The sequence below is a fragment of the Rhamphochromis longiceps genome, linkage group LG13 (genome assembly GCF_057381845.1).
Source record: "Rhamphochromis longiceps isolate RC_006_pf linkage group LG13, R_longiceps_female_GT1.1, whole genome shotgun sequence".
Taxonomy (NCBI): domain Eukaryota; kingdom Metazoa; phylum Chordata; class Actinopteri; order Cichliformes; family Cichlidae; genus Rhamphochromis; species Rhamphochromis longiceps.
In genome coordinates, this window is record NC_140569.1 from 7,648,787 (window position 1) to 7,665,880 (window position 17,094).

General features: G+C 40.3%; 2 protein-coding genes across 5 annotated transcripts in view; both read right to left on the bottom strand.

Moving 5' to 3' along the window:
- Positions 1-32: 32 nt before the first annotated feature.
- gpr155b (G protein-coupled receptor 155b) lies at positions 33-10,110 on the bottom strand. Of its 3 annotated transcripts, none has more exons than XM_085427400.1 (20): positions 10,013-10,110; positions 9,356-9,564; positions 9,094-9,241; positions 8,877-9,006; positions 7,904-8,082; positions 7,575-7,727; positions 7,405-7,472; positions 6,893-7,064; positions 6,499-6,654; positions 6,213-6,296; positions 5,956-6,079; positions 5,748-5,832; positions 5,466-5,553; positions 4,974-5,199; positions 4,751-4,828; positions 4,331-4,485; positions 3,880-3,975; positions 3,714-3,778; positions 3,481-3,618; positions 33-2,789 (listed from the first exon to the last, which is right to left on the bottom strand). In XM_085427400.1, the coding sequence occupies exons 2-20, from the start codon at positions 9,511-9,513 to the stop codon at positions 2,279-2,281; spliced, it is 2,814 nt and encodes a 937-aa protein (XP_085283526.1). In that variant the 5' UTR covers positions 9,514-9,564; positions 10,013-10,110; the 3' UTR covers positions 33-2,278. The 3 variants fall into 3 exon arrangements, with proteins under 3 accessions (XP_085283526.1, XP_085283527.1, XP_085283528.1); XM_085427402.1 differs by having other exon boundaries at positions 2,647-2,847; XM_085427401.1 differs by lacking the exon at positions 10,013-10,110 and having other exon boundaries at positions 9,352-9,462.
- A 1,024-nt stretch (positions 10,111-11,134) lies between these two features.
- Positions 11,135-17,094, bottom strand: part of wipf1b (WAS/WASL interacting protein family, member 1b) — a 29,313-nt gene continuing 23,353 nt past the window's right edge. For both annotated transcript variants that reach the window (XM_085427975.1, XM_085427974.1), the window contains 5 exons: positions 16,296-17,046; positions 14,897-14,997; positions 14,554-14,730; positions 13,931-14,044; positions 11,135-13,079 (listed from right to left, as the gene is read on the bottom strand). In XM_085427975.1, the coding sequence (XP_085284101.1) occupies positions 13,027-13,079; positions 13,931-14,044; positions 14,554-14,730; positions 14,897-14,997; positions 16,296-17,046 (1,196 nt within the window). In that variant the 3' untranslated portion in view covers positions 11,135-13,026. The remainder of the gene's footprint in view (positions 13,080-13,930; positions 14,045-14,553; positions 14,731-14,896; positions 14,998-16,295; positions 17,047-17,094) is intronic.

Sequence of the window (17,094 nt, forward strand, 5' to 3'; positions counted from 1 at the left end):
GGATAGGGGGGTATGACCCCCCCAATAATTAGACATTAATTAGGGGCAGTCATGCAGATCCTTACATTTATACTTGGTAGCCGCACCCCTAATGGTCATTTACAGCATCCAATACAACTTTCCTAATTTACCATATATGGATACACATAGCTGATGTGTGTGTGTGTGACACAAATGCTCAGGCCCCTATAAAACAGGATGTGTGGAGGTATGCCGTACCCTCTCTGCACCTCGGGAAGAAGGGTAACAAACTTCTTCTCTCTTTCCTGTTTCTGTTCCATACATTCCTAGCATCTCCCAACTGTGGCTTCCTATTTCCTTTTATGACAGGCAGACCCCCACTTTTACATTACAGTTACAAATTACACACACACACTCAGGCTTATAGCTAAACCAGCCTAAAACACGCACACACATTCACAAATCCTTTCTTATTCCTCTGATTTACAGCTGGACCCTATCATCTAAACAAACTTCACCACATTTTATTCTAATCGTTTTCTTGTGCTCACAACACCCGGCCTGCTGACGACATGCAGGGGCATCTGGATTTATAACACAAATTTCTAGTGTCGCCACTGAAAAGACTAGAAATGGGGGTAATACATTAGATGTTGGCTAGTCTACAGTGGGATTCAGCACTCCTATTGGACCAGAGCGTAGAGTGTCTACGTTCACCGTAGACTCCGGGCCAATGAAAAGACGTAACCGTCTACAGTGACCGCAGACTTTGCTACCGTAGACTCGACACATTTTGAACAGGATCTTTTTAAATGGACAGAGTAGTAGAACTTTCTTACAGATGTAAACAGTTTAGCAGTGGTTTGTAAAGAAAGATAAGCCATTTGAAACAAAAACAGGACTGTATCTGTGACAACGTGAGCCCTCTGGCTTTACCTGTCTTTCATTCAAATGGACAGATTTGTCATTCCAATAACTACTGTACGTGCTTTTGTCTTCTGTTGTGTAGGTTGGGCTCAAAGGCAAAGAACATGAGAGGAATTTTGGCTGAATTCTCAAATTAAGCCCGTATGAGGTGGTGCTCCACCATGGATGAGTGAATTCAAAATCAGTCCTGAACAAATATTTAAAACTAAACAGCTGCAACACAATTACAGTTGCAAAGAAAACAAACTTCCTCTGCAGCATCACCAAGAGACAGCTATCCAGTGAGTTGCATAATTTAAAAAAAAAAAAAAAAAAAAGGGAAGAATGTATTTATTCAGTTAGTGCAAACAGCTCATTGCTGAGGAGAAGTCCATACTGCTGAGTCATGCAAGCAGTCAGCATAGACTGGAGCTTTTAAAAAAGACACAGCGTGCAAAATGATAACTGAACTAACAGGCAGATTCTGGACGCTTTGATATCCCCTGAAAGAAAATATGACATTGTTCTTTGATAGAAATGTCACAGGCTGTCACTGAGTAGTTTACTGATGGCTTTTCTGGTCTTCTCACCACGTGCATGCTTATCTTAAATATTATTTATTTAAGCATGGTCATTTAAGTTAATTTCTTTGAAAAATATATCCAGAAAGCAATCAAGGAAATAAAACTTTTACCTGCTACAATTGGGACTGATTCTGTACTGTTTACATCTCAGAGTGATTCCAGTGAGAAAACTGAGAGCAAAATAATCGATGAAAATAAAATAGAAGAATATAATAGCCATAATAAAATTCCAAAGGGCTCTTTCCACAACCAAAAGGAGGCAAGTAACAGTCGGAAGTGATCGTTTCGCCTTTTTAACTTTTTAACCCCAACCATCAATTTCCTTGTTTAAGTTCCTTCTAATACAGGGGTGGGGAATCCAGACCTCAGGGGACGATGTCCTGCAGCTTTTAGATCTCACCCTGGGTCAACATACCTGAATCAAATTATTAGTTCCTTATCAGGCCTCTGGAGAACTTCAAGACATGTTGAAGAGGTAATTTAGCCATTTGAGTCAGCTGTGTTGGATCAAGGACACATCTGAAACCTGCAGGACACCGGCCCTTGAGGTCTGGAGTTCCCCACCCCTGTTCTAAAGCAACTGCAAGCGCAACCTCTCTCCCGATTAGCTAATAAGTTGATATTCAACTGGGAACCACCCTGAATATACAAGGACAAATAACCCAATTCTGGTGGGCAAATGAGTGTCTCATATGATCCAGATTCAACCTTAAGTGGCCTTTGAAGCAGCTGCACCATAAGGCACTTCTGCTTTGGCACTCAGCTATGGTGGCCGTCGCTTGGTATGCCGAAAGCTTTGTTCATCACTTTCATCATCTTGATCCCTCCTACTCTTCCTCCCGTCTTGGCTGCGTGAAGTGATAAAGAAAGTTGGGTTCATCCTTGAAGCTGTGCTGACCTGTCAACACTCCTCCCCGCTGAAGACGGGCACCATACAGCTGTGCCTCGGCTCGTCCAGCGCTGAGGCCTCGTTCCACCAGCCAATCTACTAAGTCACTGCCTCGGAACACATTTTCAAGATGGGACTGGGGATACTGATGAAACTGGGGAGGGCTTGAAGCATTACCATGCTGAGAATTGGTGGGTTCGTGGTCAAGGGAGGTTCCTGGTGCATCAGGGTTGGAAATATGCACTTGCAATTCATTCTCGGGCTCTAGGTGGGGTTGACTCGGAAGCAAACACTGGCTGCTGGATTTATCTGGATTGTGGTTTCGGTTAAGAATCTGTGAGTGATCGTTTAGCTGACCCTGATCACTAGAATTTGTGTTTAGGTAAAGGGGTTCATGGGCTGAGGAATGTCTCAGAACTTCATTTTCATCCTCCAGTCCTCCTCCAAACCTGTTAGTATCAGAGGAAGGATTCACCTGTCGAAGTGTTCACACTCTCCCCTGAGCCACTATGATGATGATGGTGATGGTGAAGAAAAGAAGAGGGAATGGGCAGGCAAAAGAAAGGAAGGGTACATGAAAGGAATAAAAGAGAAAGCAAAGGAAGGATTATAAGGCATAAAGAAGGTATAGAGATAATATAAATTATTTTGTGTTAGAACGATAGCACCCAGGACTTGTAAAAAAAAAAAAGTTTTAGTTTTGTAGTAGGGTGACTAAATTTGATCTTCAGTATTTTAAAACAGGCACGGCAGAGTATAAAATTAAAATGGTTAGACTTGATTTTAAGAAAAATAACATTCTTATGTAGAGGGAAACCCAGAAACTGATGCAACATGCAAAGAGGATTCAGAGACAAACTGGAAAATCAGAAGTAATTATTTGGACATGCTCAGAATTGAACAAGAACACCATTTTTAAAAAAAAGAGAGAGAGAGAGAATTCAAACTCAAAAACGGAGATCTCTAATAATTTTTTTTCCGTGTTTACTTCAAAAATATTTTGCTTAGAGGGAATAAATTCTATAAGATGATGTGAGGGGTGATTTAAAAACAAATCATATACACAAACTGTACTATGTAACACACACAAATGTCCTTAAAGAAAACCCCACACAAATACATGTAAACAAGTACTCATACCTGCGTGTGTGTACTATGTCTTGTACACACTGGTCTTTGTGGTAGCGGACAAACTGAGTACAGGTGAGCCTGACCTCCTCTGGTACACCCGAGGGACTCAAATCATCAATGTCCCTGCCCTGCCACAGGCTAAGCAATCTAAAGAAAATGCAGACAAAAAAAACTTGTTCTAGTATTGTTTTATTTATTTGATCACAAATTAATTTAGAAACCACAATGAAGTCTCAGATCACCTCTTCTTAAAAGGCAAGATGATTAGGTGTCTGTCCAGACCAAAAATCCCAAAGGACAAAAAGCCCTGGGGGAAAAAAGAAAACAAAATGTAGTAGATACAACTGAACATAGTATTTTTTTTACTCGCAACACTTCATATATACAATAAGCTGATGTATGAGATACCTGTCCATAGTTAGCCACAGCACAGAAGAACTGTAGTTCAAGGTAGAGCCTTCCTGGATCTTTGTTGAACAACCACCACAGACAGCTGGACAGGTTCTTCATTTAGGCAGAAACATTCACCAATCAGGCACCAGGACATTGTTATGGCATGCATTACAACTTTCCATTTTTACAAACAGGTAATCCAACGTAGCATAAGGTTACTAATTATTAACAGCTTTTATATTAATCCAGATGTTTATATCATAAACAAGATAAGTAGATAAAGACAACACTACAAAGGATTTATTATATTTAAAGGTCTCATTCATCTAACTGATAACACTGTTTGAAGGCAATTTTCATACACTTGTAATGTCCATATAAATGGTGATTTAAATGTGGATGACAACAGCATCAGTCCATTCACACATTTTCTCACACATAATCATAAAGAGTGTTTCATCCTTACTGCTAGCAGGCTGACTATGAGCAGCAGACAGAGCAGAACATGTCTCACAGTCTGTTTATCGTCTGTGGTTTGAAGCCCGGGTGGTGGAAGATTCAGCGGCTGCTCAGAGGAGGAAGTACTTTGCTGATGCCCATCACACAGCGCCCCAATGTGGCCTAGAGAGGAAGAGAATTCCAAGTAAAGATGACAAAGCCAACTTTATGGTTGTAAACCATCTTTATTGGATTATACAGACTACTGTTGGCTATACACTTGGTTTAGTTATAAAAATGCATAATAATCAACCACAGAAGACAAACATTTAAATTTGTGTCATTTACTTATTGTTAGAATTAAAATAACAGAATTCATAATAAAACTAATGAAACGTCACAATTTACTCTGAACGGTGAATGGTGAGGTGAAATGTATGTTTATTACCTGTGCTGTTCGTGTGGTCCCTCTGTGTACTGGCTATCATATCAGGTATGGGCTGGAGAGGAGAGAAACCGTGGAGGTCTGCACAGCAACAGAACAGAATGAATGAACATATTTACTGCACATCATCTGGTTACAAACTCAATGACAACAGATAACAGAGATTCAGACTCAGATTATGTTTAAGTTAGAATAAACTAAAGACAAAGTGAAAGAATGGAGTTACCCGAGTTGATACCACAGGCAGGTGAATTTGACATCTGTGTCTGCTCTTGCTGTTGGTGTGAATCCTCCAGGCCACCAAGGACCCTCACCTCATCATTGATACCCGTTACAGTAGCTCTGCTCAGGGCTTGGTAGCCGCTCTGCTCCCAGTCTCCCTGGCTGAGACCCATCAAAGATATTGCACCGAGAACCAGGCTGACCGCAAGAATTACTGCAGTGCTGATTATCTGGAGGAGAATTGATGAGATTATGAATTAAACTTCCCAAACAAACCTTGTTCTAGAATTCCTGAAGTGTGCTTTTTATAAATATTACTTTAATTTGGTAAAAGAATTTCAGTGCGTTTTCTCCACATACAGCATTAAACCTGAACTTAAAATAAAAAGTCTTGAGCTGAAAAAAAAAAGGAAAAAGACTGGACAAAAATAAACAAAGAGTTCAGAACGACTCTTTAGAAAGTGTAATGTAGAGTTACAGCAGGTATTGTTCCAACCTGGGCTCTGCCATAGAAGAAGGCAGAGTCTATCGTATCACTCCTCTCTCCTGATATGAGAAGACCACCAACCATTAGGAAAGGAACCCTGTGCGTGGAGAAAGGTTGAATAATTTTGTTATTACTTAGACTTTAGATCATATTCTCTGATATGATCTTCTTTTCTTGTCTCCACAAAGAAAAAGAAAGTCACATTTCAATCAGTAAAAGTTTTAAAATGTTTCATTTTCTTATTCTATTGTCAATTAAAATATCCTTATTCATTTCTCTGTGGTGGCCTACCCCCAACCCAAAATCATGAATACTCCTGGTCGGAGTCTCAGCAGATCATCTCTGTTAGTCAGAGCCAGACAGAGAGGGATTAAACCTGAAAAAGAGAACAAAACATTCAAATACAATCACCAACATCTACCAGCTAAACACAAATCATTTGACTTTTGGGGTATTTCATTCATAAAACAGGTGTAACCACTTACAGGTATTCACTTACCTGTCCAAATGTATGTACTGTAAAGAGACCCATAGAGCAAAGTGAAGGTGAGAATTTTGCCGAGCAGGTTGTCCTCTTGTTTCACCAAGAAATTCCACAGGATCATACTGACACACACTAGGAACTATAGAGAAAAGTACAGAGTTTAAGGTACAACATGTACCTATACAAGGTTCTCAATTAACATTTCATGAATGAATCAATTGAATTAAACACTGAAATCTCATTTTAAAAAATGTTTTCGAAATAAGACTGACCTGGGCCAGGAATAGATTTAGCGCAAATAGGTGAGGGAGTTTGTTAAATTTCCTGCTGAGCAGCATCACCGCTATGGTCCACACCTGAATGAAGATAATCATACTCGATCATTTGATATGTCTATATTTGGAAAATCAATCATGACACCAGCTATCATCCACAACTTCCTGTGCTTAAGCTCTAGGTGTTGTTAAAGCATTTCTGTGCTTCTTCTTTATCATTTTAAAATTCTTCCCTGTCCCACTGATCCAACCAGAGCACTGGGGTGAATTCAAAGGCACTTACCAGAGCTATAAGGCTGACAATGCTGATGTTGAAGCTTACATTTTCAAGCTCTGTAACCAAGGGGGTTGGGTCCATTAAAGGGATTGTTAATAGCCAGGCGGACACATACATGATTGGTGCCGACAAGAATGTACTGATTACCATCCCTGACGTTACCTAAAAAAACCCAAACAAACAGGATTTGGGGGTGAGAGAATGTAAAAACCAAGTTTAAAATACCTGGCTAAGTGTCGACCATGTGGGTTTCCATGCCATCATTACCAGTAGCATGAAAGATGGAACATTTTAGTCACAAGGGAGTCCTCTTCTCTTTGTGTTTCAACAACAACAACAAAAAGTAATATTCCTTTCATACAGCTTTTTAAAGTATGATTGTTACATTAAGAGAACATACCACTTCTAACTCCATGTTATAGTGTCCAGCATAGATGGCCACACTGGGGGCTGTTGGGAAAACTCCATATAAGAAAGCAAAGTTGGACAAACTTGTGTGATTGGCACTCGTGCTGTTCACTCCAGTGTCCAGAATATCCACCATGTCTTTACAGACCAGCGGCATTATCAAGCTGAAAGGATGACATTGAGAGAGACAGACAAAAATATACTCATGGAGCTGTGTAATCAACCAAAAACCAAACTGACTATTAAAAACACTTCTGTACTTCATATTTTGTTCATTTTCTTTAAGAGTTCTTGGTGAAGCTTAAAGGCTTGTTGCCATTTTAGAAAGATGCATTTCCGTATTTTTGAAGACAGAGTGTATCTTGCATTACATATTATATACAAAATAATGGCAACTAACACAAAAATATGTACCATGCAAAATATGGTCAAATACAAAAACCCACTAGCTCAGGCCACCTTAAACCAATTACGCTCACACTATTCCATTCAGGCTTCACTTACAGTTTGGCTGTGATGAGCAATATCAAGGCAACTCCAGTGTCTCTGGTTAATTTTCTAAGCTGACCAACCTGCCAAATAAGACGGCAGCTGATGATATCCTTCATGGTAAGTAAAACAGGTTATCCTTAGGAGAAGAAAAAAAGATAGACAAACACAAGAGTGCAACTCACCATAGTGAGGCCAAGGTAAAACAACGCTGCCCCTCCAAAAGAGTTTGCGAGACCATCTATAAACTCTGACAACACAGCAGGGATCTGCTGGCCCAGCGCAAAGTGAGAGATGATTCCCACTATCACCATGAACACTATTGGGTTCTTCAACACCTAGAGTGAAAAAAATAATAAAAATTAAAACTCGAAGACCTAAAATTGGTGCAAAAGGTCAAAGTGGGAAACAGCTACAAATGTACAAATTGGGTCCTTAAAGTTTGCAAATAAAGTAAACCTTAGGATATACAGGTGTATTAATGCACTTGTCAAAACACCTGCATGCTTAGTACCTGTAAGACAACAACTCCCAGGATGCCAAGACTACTGTGCTGTGGATGGCTGGCCTGTCTCCACCTCTGCACTTCACAAAGAGCAAAGCCAATGGGATTGAGGAGCATGAGGGATACAGGAGCAACCAGGTATATGTACTGGAGGTATTCTGGATATGTACTTCGATACAAAGCATCAACTAGAAAAGTGAAGACAGAGAGGCAATGAAATATATACACACTCTCTATGTCTTAATTAGATAAGATTAAGATAGACTTTATTGCCATTGGCACAAAGCAGTACAGCTGCTGGTGGATTTATCAGTCTTTCTCACAAAATTATCTTCTTAAAGATCAAGATCCATTTTGACAGCTTTTTGGCTTTCCGTATGTTAAGAAGAGGAATTATTCTCCTGTCTATAGCAAGTTATATCGTTTGCCAGTCCCCTGTACCATGACTCCTCTTCTATAATGCAGCTGAGGATGGCTGTGCCATAACCATATCTACATACTTTATGGTGATCTTTTCTGAGTAGAGGCACAGTCAAAGGTTTACAATCATAGGTGCTGAAGTGGCATCCTTGGGAGGCTCCTGTGTTGACTGAAAGCTTGGCAGAGCTGTTTTGTACCGTCACCAACGGTGATCTGTGAGCAAGGAAGTCTAGGATGGAGATGCCCTGAGACCCTATATGTGTGCTACCTGAAGTTTGATATCAACGTTGAAAGGTCATTATGGTTTTCCAGTAGGGTGTTGTCCTGGATCCCTGACCAGTGTGTATTCCGTTGTTTATGGGTAGTTAAAACTTTGATTCCCTGCCACATATCTCAGCAGCAGCACTTAAGTTATTGGGAATATGCTTCCTTGGCAGCCTTGATAGCACTTTGTAGCTCATATCGAACCTGTTTATACTCTGTGTTATTCCCTGACATGAGAGGACTTTCTCCACTGCTAACCCTGAATGAAGAGCAAACAGTAATGTTTTGTTGCACTTACCTATAGGATATCCAAGGGCGAAGTCATTACTCTGAGTAGCAAAGATGGCATACAGACCAGCCTTGCTGTATCTGTTGTCTGGACTGGCCACCATCAGTGTCAGCACACATACCAGCACAAAGACTGTCACCTACACAGGACAGAAGCATGATGATCAGGTTTTTGTTTTCTATAAATCTTCAGCATAATGCAAACTTACAAGTGGTTAGACACAAACCTTAGCAACCAAGACACTCCACAGAAATGCCCATATGACATTTCTGAAGTCCAACAGCACCATGTTTTTAAAAAGCAGCGCTGGAAGAGCAAACTTGGATACGAAGTTCCCCAAACCTTTAGCCTGGCTCTCTGTGATGATGTCACCCCTGGGTGGGGGGGGGGATAAATACACATTTACACTAGGCACTTACTACATTTCCCAGCCAATATTTTGGGAAAACTGGGCAAAAACATGGTCTAATTCTCAATCACCCACCTACCTGCCTGCTATATAGCCACACAGTATGATGCCAAAGCACTCCAGGAGAGCTGGGAAGAGCTTGTCTATGGACATGTGAGGTCCTGCAGCAGGCCCTGTCAGAGTGCTATGGGAGATGTTCTTCCCATGGATTAACACATAGCTGTTGGTTGTCTCCATTGTGATGTGGGACAGGGTGATCAGAGAGGTCAGGTGAGGAATATCAGCACACTAAGGGAGGACGCCGAGAGGAAACTATCAGAGGTTGGAGCGATTCAAAAACAGGCAACATAGAAATATAACAGCGGGTAAACTAAGACTAAGAGCAAATTGCAACGTCACGTCTATAGAATTTAAAAAGGGCTTTAGACAAATATGTAAATGAAAGGTTAGCGACTGGTTGAGTCTCAGGGTTACCAGCATCTCTATTTACGCATCCGCGTCACTATAAGCGATGTTAGCACGGTGCCTTTTTTTTAAATGCAATATCCGGAAATATTTAAAGTCTACCAACGCTGATACAAAATATGCTATTTTCCAAACAAGCACCGTTTCTACTGCCTACCGCAGGTTAGCGCTAGCATAATTAAATGCTAAAAACGAATACGAGGGCGCGGTAACTTTACATCTGACTGAGTGTGCTGTTTAAAATACTTTGTTTCACAGCGACACCTCCTACCTCTCTATTTTAGACGAACATCGTTGTGCAGAAAAGCTCGCTGTGCAATTCCGTGTTATTGTCATTTGGATACAATCTGACAGCTGCTGAGATGTGGCAACGCCCTGAAAAATGACTGACAGATGATTCAGCCAATGAGAGCCGAGGTATGTTGGCACACAACTGTGATTGGGTTTTCAAAAAGTTTGGCGTGTCGCAACGTCATGTGCGCTGGATTTATTGAATTTAGGGAAAGTGTGCAAAAATTGCAGGTATTTTTGTCGTTTATCAGCTATAAATGCACGTTTTCTGTGGAAAAAAAGAAATAGTGCCTCAAATAATGATTGTAAGTTCCAGAGGTGATGATTTTATAAACATACCTTTACGGTTTAAGCAATTACTGAATAAATCCTTCACTTGATGATACTGAGCAAATGTGAGGAGGTATGACTGAGCCTGCGCAAGGAAAACTGTTGGATTTCAAGTCCATCAATAAGACTTGAACTGGTATGTAGTCACAGAAGTGATATACTTATTAAAGTAACGTGAAGAAGACTGTATGTAACTGAAATGATGGGAAACAATAAATCAGTTCAGAGGAAGGAGGGGTAAAAATAAGGGGAAGACGATGGGGAGATGAAAATCCATCCAGTTTACATCAGGGGTGTGGATTCAATATCACTAAAGGAAGTGACAGCCATGTTAAGGGGCAGACACAGTTTACTGACATAATTTCATCTAACTAAAAATGATTACATAATGAAATTTGAAAACTGAAAGAAAAAAATGGATGATCTTATACTTGCAAAACAGTTCTTATATTTTAGTTTTGTAATGTGGGCTTTTTAAACTCTAATTCAGCAGGGTGGGTTTCTTAACATTACATTGTGATTTGAGTGATACACCACATCAAGCAGGGATAAATTATGCCAAAGGAGCAAAATGTCTGAGACGACGAAGTTCTGCAGCTCAAGAAAAGATTGAGATCGAGCCTGCACTTGCAGTAACACAATGTGAAATAATAATCAGTCATACTGCTGGGTAATGAAAGTTGCACATACTATAATTCTGCCTAATTATGTTACAGAAGACACAAACAAAACAAAACAACAATAAAACAGACAATGCCTTCTTTGATCTCACTCAGAAGAATGTATTTGCTGATTTTATTGCACAGATATGTAAAAGATGCATATTTTTATTTGGCAATACAAAAGAAAAGTCACTTCATCTGGATCCTGCCACTACAATGCATCGTTCCCATTTTATCACATGATCATTGTACAGTCATATCAAATTACTTACAATGCATAACAGAATAAAAGCGCTCCATTTTCACCCCCAAGCAAAGAACATAAAGCATTGTTTTAAAGTAAATAAGTTTGTGTATGATTGTCTTTAAGAGTTCCTTTTTGACATGTAGGTTTCAAAATCCATACATGTATCATATATATGGATCATACACGATCCATACATGTACTGTATATGTACGATCCATCATGTATACATGATCCCTACATGATGGATCATGTATACCGGACAGTTTTAAAGCAATGCTTTGTGAAGCAAACACATAATACTGCACAGTTCTTAAACATAACTTAAAATAATACCATCATTCAATATTGGTTGTTGAAATTATACTGATACAAACACATGACCTTCATATTAAGTCAAGGGAGCTTTGACAAAAAAACAAACAAAAAAAACAACAACAAAAAAACGCAAAACAAAAATCAGTTCAATTATGTTGCCATATTCCCATACAAAATTTATTTTAACACCTCAATCATAAACATTAGAAGCAAGCTCATGTCACACATAACTGTAAAAGACAAACAAACAAAAAAACGTACCATTCAGTGGCTCCAACAGAAACACACAGATGCACATTGTTAAGGCACATGTGGTTTTGGCAAATTAGACATTCATGTTCCCCCTGATGTGTTTTCTGCAGTGGAGCCTGGAAGTTAAGGCCTTTTACACTTTGGTTCCATGTCTAGGTCTATGTAAGTATGACACGCTGATATAGTACTGATGTTCTAACTGTTTTATTGATAATGTGGGAATGATGCTTTTTGTAGTTGCGCCAATGGTCCCTGTATGTACGTATGCAATTTTCAGTCATACCACATTCTTTAAAGAAAATTATTTTGTGGACCTTTAAGTTGTGGACTCCCTAAGGTTCCTGAACCCCACTTTGAGAACCTCTGTTCTAAATGATCTGGTAGTCAATGCTTCTGTTTCAACACTGACATCACCAGAGTTGTTCCAACTTAACAAATAGATGAGGCATAAGCATCATAAGGCATAAAAGGCATCTCTAGCTAATTCCTTTAAGTAACCTTAAGTATAATCATGAATAGAAAAGGCACTAGGGAAACACTGGTTCATAAAATAACAGCTTGCAGCTTTTCAACACTTGTATAAGATGACTGATTGCATAAGAAGCCTTGCACTACACAACAATCCTGGAACTAAAATATAGTCATAAGATTTTTAATCCGTTTTAATCCATAAATAGTCCCAGAAAGTCACATGTGCTACATGCCACATTTGTCAAGTATGCTTTTCTATTCCTTTTCAAAAGTGTAACTGGTTGGTTGATAAGAATGGAATAACTAGCAAGCAGTTTATGCAATCCAAACATTGGAAGCAAAGACTAAATAAGTTATTGGAATAAAGTCGATGTGCATAAAGGGTCATGAAACCACTGTTGCTCATGAGGCAGCTATGACTCAGGACACCCAAATAAAACGGCATGGTTGTAAACCTAGACAAAGTGTACCAAAATATAAACATGCTTTGGTCATTTAATGTGTCATTCTGCTGTTACAGAGGCACATGATGTAAACTCCACATTGTGAGTTTGTCCTTTTTTTGGACAACTGTATTTCAGGTCCATCTTACATGTTGCAGTTCTTACTTGAACTACATGCTGCAGGTCAAAGCACAATGAGCGCAACAAAAAAGACAAATAGGGCAGGTAGACAAAGGGGGTAGTTCCAAGTGTTGCGATAGCTTCCATCTTATCTTCACCTGGGTATAGGAGGAAGAGGAGGTGCTCCTCTTTCCTTTTTACCAGAACCTGCAAAGAATCAAAGACACACAAAGTTAGTGCTTTCTTTAGTAACAGAGCATGTTTTCCTCCACCAGATGGCAGTGTCTGACAAGCCAGATCAACAGTTTTCCCACTTGTTTGGAAGTTTGGACTAATATAATGTCAATATCAGCCAAAATCTTTAGTGAGTTCAATATTTTTAATTTAATGGTGCACAAATGCTTAAATATTGTAAGGTAGTCTGATTATAGCCAGAAAGACTTAACAGAACTAAACTGAATGTTGTGACGTTTTACAGTTGGGACATTGATTGATTGTTGAAAAGAAGATTACAAAAGCAAAGTAATGAACTGGGAGGGACAGCAAACTTTGATGTTGGGAGTTAAATGGGAGTTATTGTCAAATGTCGGAAAAGTACTGCAGACGATTATAAGAGAGATAAATTAATGTTGAGGCTAGTAGTAATAGGCCACAGACAACACAATTAGGACTGGTACCAGAACGTGGCCTGGGCTGAAATGAGGAGCTACAATGTCAGATGTCAGTTCATCAGAAGTAATTTACAAACCATAAAGGAATGCTGATAAACTACTTTGCTTTGATTAGAATCTCATATTGAATATATTAAATCAATAATATATCGTTAATTTGTAATGTTATAATCAGCATCACTTTTTCCTGTTTTGTATTCTTTCCTTTTTTCTGATGTTTTTTGTGCTGTAAAGGACTGTGGATCAAGTGGCTCATGTCCAAAGTAATGTTAAAATATGTAATGTTATGCACTGGTCTGTCAGTGTCTTTAACAGGTTACTAAGCAAACTGAAAACTGCATGAAGATCATCTAACGATGCTGAGTGCAGATAACATGCAGAACTCACCTTTGCTTTCATTTTTGCCAAGCTTACTGGGGTAGGTCTTCTGGGAGTGCACATAGGGCTCAGGTGGAGGAAGGTCTGACACTGGGTGAAAATTGAACCGACCCTCCCACTCATCTATTAATGGAAAGAATGAAGGTGTCAGTGTTAATTTCTCCAGGAGAATGACTTAGCTTTATGACAGTATATGTATAAAGGATATTGTATTTGTTTAGAATTGGATGAAACATGACTAAAAATGTAATTTTAAAAAATGGATCCCTGTAAACTCGTTTTACAATCTTACTACTTTGGTTAAAGGAGTAAAAACAACTGCAGCGGAGGTGAGTGAGTTCTTTTGCCATAACTGAACATAACAGACTTTATGTCTTAAAAACAGTGCTGAAGGATATCGTCTGAAAAAGTCCTTTAGAAGTCAGAGTTAGCCTCTTCTGTTTGGAAAGTAACCACTGGTACACATGGGCTTACGTGCTGGTTTTAGGATTTTATTGTTGTTCCTTAAACAGACTCGACATACTTCAGTGCTATTTTCCTCTTTATTTTTGCATCGTCTTGCCATAAAGTAGCAAAATTATTTTATAGACTACTCAAATAAACCTTAATGACATATTAAAGGTTTTTCTCACCTTGTATTTGGTTGTGGTTTTGGAAACCATTCCCCATGGGTGGTGGTGGAGGAAACCCACCTCCTGTTCCCGGCCTGTCAGGAGGAAGGGGAGGCCTGCCTCCGGGTCCACCACGAGGGGGCTCTGGGCCTGGCCGTCCCATAGGTCGACCTGCAGGAGGTGGAGGAGGTAGAGGGCCTTTGGAGCGGGAGAAAAAAAACAATAGGATGTTAAATGATCCAAAGTGGCATAAAATCCAGTAACTTTTGATGTTAATGGGCATGCTATATCATAAATATGTCTAATATAAAATTAGAATGCTGCAGTAATTCATAGTTCAATTAACAGGTGAGCTCTTTTTTACCCGAGCGTACTGATGACTGGTTCCTTCCAAGAGCTGGTGGTCTCTCATTTGGAGGAGGAGGGAGAGGTCCTGACCGGGTAGGTGGTGGTGCTGGACTATGGCTGGCGAAGATAAATGTAATATTAATCTATGTTAATCCTTTTTAAAGTATCCCTATTTTTTAAGCACACATCCCTTAGGAAATATAAATCATTGTGCACACTACTTTAAAACCTTGAGGATTAAACTGCATATCTGAAATACGACATACAGATTTAACTTCATAGAGCATCAAGCACTAATCGCTCTTCTTTCAGATTTGCACCCCAGTCACTTTTGCCATTTTAGTTAAACAAACTTGGATGTTGCTGTGTGCACCTCTCCTTCTGTTCTCCACAGTTAGCAATGTTTGAATGCCATCTGTTAAATCAGCCAATGTTGTAAGCAGACACCAGGTGGAGTTTAGCTAAGAGATGAAACCTGGCACAATCTCATATTGTCATGTTGGTGTTGTTCCCAGATCAACATAGTAAATGTTGTTCCAGCATCAACATTGCAAGTGACCAATCAGAATATTGTGACATCATACTTTTACCTAACCCTAACCCTTTAATAAACACTAAGCAGAATTGATATTGTCCTTGCAACATTGGAATTTCATAAATGCACGAATGGCTTGGCGCGCCAAAGAATAACGTCACAACAATGTGATTGGTCACTTGCAATGTTGATCCTGGAGCAACATTTACTATGTTGTTCCAGCAAAAACACCAACACGACGATATCAGATCATCCTGAAAGCTGAGGAGTGGGGTAGACTTAACTTTTTTATAGATACACACATTATTTTGTGTTTTTTGGTGTGGACAGGTAGTTTAGCTTTATTTTTATTTTTCCTTGCAATTTGCAAGTTTGCTGTTTTATTGTGTACTTAATTTTGCTTTATCTGTTTGTCATTTATTTTGTGGTTTGGGACGATTACCTACTGCTTAATAGCAAAGCAAACACCTAATTTAACAGTAGGTTTCCCACCTCAGTAGCAACAGGAACCTTCCAAAGCTAGAGTAAGTGCTTAGTGGTATGTATGTTTTAGACTGTGACTAGACTAGGAAACCTCTTAGTTTAAAGCCAAATTAAATTCGAGAAAAAAAAAAGATTTTATCAACATTCAACTTAAGTTTTCAAACTGCGAGTGGCCTTTTTAAGGAAGCTACTGGTTCCTTTGCATGAAGTGTGAACTGCAGCATCATAGAACAGCTATTAGATTTGAATCTATGCAAACTCTGATATGTCGACCAAAGTAGATACCATGCTCACATTGTCTGATAAGAAATGCACCGCTGCATTTCTTATTTCTTGCAGTCATCCATTAAGATTTAACAGATTTCAGGTGGCATATCAGATAAAACTTTGTCAGTACCTGTTGAGCGAGCTGTTTCTTTGGGGTAGACGAGGTGAGGGGTCATCACCTCCTACTGGGGTGGGAGGTAAGGAAGGAGGCCCTGGACGTCCTGGTGGAAGAGGAGGTGCACCCCCACCGGGTGTGGGACGCGAAGGTGAGGAAGAAGCAACAGACGGAGAAGGTTTGGAGTTGACTGAAGGAGGAGGAGGTGGCGGCATGTCACGTGGTATGGATGGCCGGTGTCCTCCAGGGGCAGGTGGTGGTGGCGGTCGATCATCAGGAAGTGGGGGCCTCCCTCCTGGAGCAGGTGGTAAGGGAGGTCTGCTGCTATTTGAAGGTGGAGGAGGCGAGGAGAAGCTTGTTCGAGGGCCTGGTGTGGAACCTCCTGGTGGCGGAGGAAGAGGGCCGTGCCTCCCTGATGGAATGCTTGGTGGTCCAGATGGAGATCCATGGCCCGGCCTTGGTCCTGTGGGGAGTGATGGTGGAGGTGGGCCCCCACGAGATGGGAAGGACTGAGCAGGTCGAGGTGTGTTGGGTACGGGAGGAGGAGCACCTCCTGGAGAGTCTTGCCTGGATGGAAAACCTGGGCGGCCCTTGGGAAGATCAGGGGCACTGCTACGGCCACCAGCAGGGGTTCCTGGAAGTCTAGGTGGTCCGCCGCTAGGGCTTCCACCACCACCAAAAGGGCTTGGGCCACCACCACCAAAAGGGCTTGGGCCACCGGATCGGCCTCCAGGTGGGAGAATGGGTCCTCGGCTGGGTCCCGAGTCTGACAGAGAACAAAACGGAAAAATAAACTACGAGATTGCACAAAATT

What these genes read in the sequence shown, in the direction of transcription:
- gpr155b (XM_085427400.1), bottom strand. Translation starts at nt 9,513, where the DNA reads ATGGAGACAACCAACAGCTATGTGTTAATCCATGGGAAGAACATCTCC. An exon ending in TGGGAGTTGTTGTCTTACAG is followed by an intron (nt 7,728 to 7,903) that starts GTACTAAGCATG and finishes TTTTCACTCTAG; the next exon opens with GTGTTGAAGAACCCAATAGT. An exon ending in TCATAGTCAGCCTGCTAGCA is followed by an intron (nt 3,976 to 4,330) that starts GTAAGGATGAAA and finishes GCCTAAATGAAG; the next exon opens with AACCTGTCCAGCTGTCTGTG.